The sequence below is a fragment of the Brassica napus genome, chromosome C9 (assembly GCF_020379485.1).
Source record: "Brassica napus cultivar Da-Ae chromosome C9, Da-Ae, whole genome shotgun sequence".
Lineage (NCBI taxonomy): Eukaryota > Viridiplantae > Streptophyta > Magnoliopsida > Brassicales > Brassicaceae > Brassica > Brassica napus.
Window position 1 is genome coordinate 7773399 of NC_063452.1, and position 2980 is coordinate 7776378.

General features: G+C 37.6%; 1 protein-coding gene across 1 annotated transcript; it reads left to right on the forward strand.

Annotated features, from left to right (window-relative positions):
* The first annotated feature begins 308 nt into the window (after positions 1-308).
* Positions 309-2639, forward strand: LOC106411373 (myrosinase-like). The gene is made up of 10 exons (XM_013852123.3): positions 309-525; positions 612-672; positions 755-800; positions 1064-1079; positions 1174-1249; positions 1345-1507; positions 1606-1861; positions 1959-2074; positions 2144-2364; positions 2508-2639. The coding sequence occupies exons 1-10, from the start codon at positions 355-357 to the stop codon at positions 2552-2554; spliced, it is 1173 nt and encodes a 390-aa protein (XP_013707577.2). The 5' UTR covers positions 309-354; the 3' UTR covers positions 2555-2639.
* Positions 2640-2980: the final 341 nt, after the last annotated feature.

Consider the following 2980-nt stretch of genomic DNA (forward strand, 5'->3'; position numbering starts at 1 on the left):
AACATCCGACAGTTAATTCAACAAAATAAACTTAATTTACATCAATTTTTATCCCTTTCGTTCTTTGCTAAAATTTGATAATCTACTTACAAGTTTGTCATTTTACTCAGATAATAGTCCCTTGTTATTTACAAAACTAACTTTATGAAAATATAACGACCAATGACAATTCTGATACTGATTTAGCTAAAGTAACTGAGAGCCCACGGAATTCACCCCACCTAACCTCTCTTAAAATATCAAGATATTAAAGAAAAGAAAATGTATACGTGACTCTTCTTTACAAAGGCTATATAAACCCTAGACTGGCACAAGGTTCCATCCAACACAAACACATACATCTACTTATTAACCATGAAGCTTCATGGACTAGCCTTGATAGGTTATCTAATTGCTGTGGTGAGTTGCAAAGCTATTGAGGAATGCCAAGAGAACGAGCCATTCACATGTAGAAACACTGATCAGTTAAGCAGTAAAAATTTCCCAAAAGACTTCATATTCGGTGTTGCTTCTGCTGCTTACCAGGCATGTTACAAACCAACAATTTTTGACGTAGAAAACCATTTAAAATATTAAATCCAACGTTGCATGGTTGTTTCTTATTATTGTAGGTGGAAGGGGGCAGAGGACGTGGTCTTAACGTTTGGGATGGCTTCACTCACCGATACCCAGGTATATCATCTACATGGTACATATATATATACATATGTCCACAACTCTTATCATTCTTAGTAATGTATTTGTTTACTATCAGAGAAGGGAGGATCCGATCTTGGGAATGGAGACACTACTTGTGAGTCCAGAGCCGGTCCTGACATTATACAGGCTAGAAGCAAAATAAAAAAAATTTGGCCACTTTATTGTTAAAGAAAAAAATTAAAATTATAACATGTAACTACTAGAATTCGAACCTAGCTTAAGCGGGAGGAGAATTGTTTCAGGGAAATGAACCACTAGGCTAGCGATACTTTTACTGAATTTGCGGCCGATATTTTACTTATTTAAATGCGGCCGGAAGCATGGGCTTCATCTGCTTGGCCCAAGGGCCGGCTCTGTGTGAGTTATACACGAGATGGCAGGTTAGTTCCTCACTGAGTCATAGACCAGATGGCAGGTTAATTCCTCATTTCCTCACTGTGTATAATGATATCCGAGTGCGTATGTAAACTGCAGAAAGATATAGACATCATAGACGAACTCAATGCTACTGGCTACAGATTCTCATTTGCCTGGTCAAGAATCATTCCAAGTATGAACACATAAACAATCTATTTATACAAAAATTTCTAGTAATTTGATTGTGATTGTTGGAAAATTAAATATATGATATGTATACATGAGCAGAAGGAAAGGTGAGTAGGGGAGTGAAAGGAGGTCTCGAATACTACCACAAACTCATAGATGGCCTCATCGCGAAGAATATAACCCCTTTTGTTACCCTCTTTCACTGGGAGCTTCCTCAAACACTGCAAGACGAGTATGAAGGTTTCTTGAACCGCACCGTCATGTATGTCATTTGTGCCGCGTTCTTAGCATGGAAAATAAGAAGAAAAACATATATATAATTGATCTCATGTTAATGATTTGATTCTATGCTTTTCACAGAGATGACTTTAGAGATTATGCGGATCTATGTTTCAAGGAATTTGGTGGAAAGGTGAAGAACTGGATCACGATCAACCAGCTGTACACAGTGCCTACGAGAGGCTATGCAATCGGAACAGATGCACCCGGTCGATGTTCTCCGGAGGTTGATGAGAGATGTTACGGCGGAAATTCTTCAACAGAACCTTATATAGTTGCACATAACCAGCTTCTTGCTCATGCTGCGGCGGTCGATGTTTACAGGACAAAATATAAGGTGAGAGAGTATATGGGTTTGTGAATATATAGGGGCAGTCTTACGTATATATATGACTATATCTAATCATATCATTATGGTATGCCGTGACCAACAGTTCCAAAAAGGGAAGATCGGACCAGTGATGATAACCAGATGGTTTCTTCCATTTGATAAGACTGACCAAGCCAGCAGAGATGCAGCTAATAGGATGAAAGAATTCTTCTTGGGATGGTAACGTATATGTATGTATATATCAACAAAAAATGAAATGATTTTCTTATACGTATGTTCATCGATCAGGTTCATGGAGCCGCTAACAAAGGGTAGATACCCAGACATCATGAGGGAAATTGTGGGTAGTCGGCTTCCCAATTTCACGGAAGCAGAAGCGGAACTCGTTGCGGGTTCATATGATTTTCTTGGTCTCAACTACTACACCACTCAGTACGCCCAGCCAAAACCTAACCCAGTTACATGGGCAAATCACACTGCCATGATGGACCCAGGCGCAAAGCTCACATGTACCACTCTGTTTCCTCTTATAGTTACAACCTTTCTATATATATATATATATATATATATATATATATATGTTTCTAACTCTTTTTAATTAAAGTATATACTTTGTGAGTGACCACCAATTATTTCATCCTTGGGTTTACAGATAACAATTCCCGTGGTGAAAATCTTGGTCCACTGGTATGTGCATGATCCTCCCCTGTTACTTCTCAATATTTTTTTCTTTCTTGTTTATGGGTATAATATGTATGCTTCCTTTTCTCAGTTAGACTTATTCTAGGTTCACTAACCAATAGGATTATGTTATTTCAAATTTGATATCTATATATAATAGAAAACTGAATTTTAGTATCCGCTGACATCAGCCATTTTTTATAGGAAAAAAAATTGAATATCGAATGGTTCATGTTGATTGGATATTTAATCCAAGGGTTCTATCTTTTTTAGATGATGTCATCTTTTTGGAAATTGAATTTAATCCAATGGTTGATATTATCGTACATTTTTATCTAAGGGTTGAGATTAGACTTACGTTTTTGACGAAGACGCTGCTTTGTGTCGTGTCCTTACTGAAGCATTGCGTCCGTTAATGGAGTTGTGACCCCTTCTGATTTGCGT

Bases quoted from the DNA above. Each gene is read 5' to 3' on its own strand.
- LOC106411373 (XM_013852123.3), top strand. From the start codon at position 355: ATGAAGCTTCATGGACTAGCCTTGATAGGTTATCTAATTGCTGTGGTG. The intron at 2,075-2,143 runs GTAACGTATATG...TTCATCGATCAG, and splicing joins AAAGAATTCTTCTTGGGATG to GTTCATGGAGCCGCTAACAA. The intron at 2,365-2,507 runs GTACCACTCTGT...TTGGGTTTACAG, and splicing joins CCCAGGCGCAAAGCTCACAT to ATAACAATTCCCGTGGTGAA.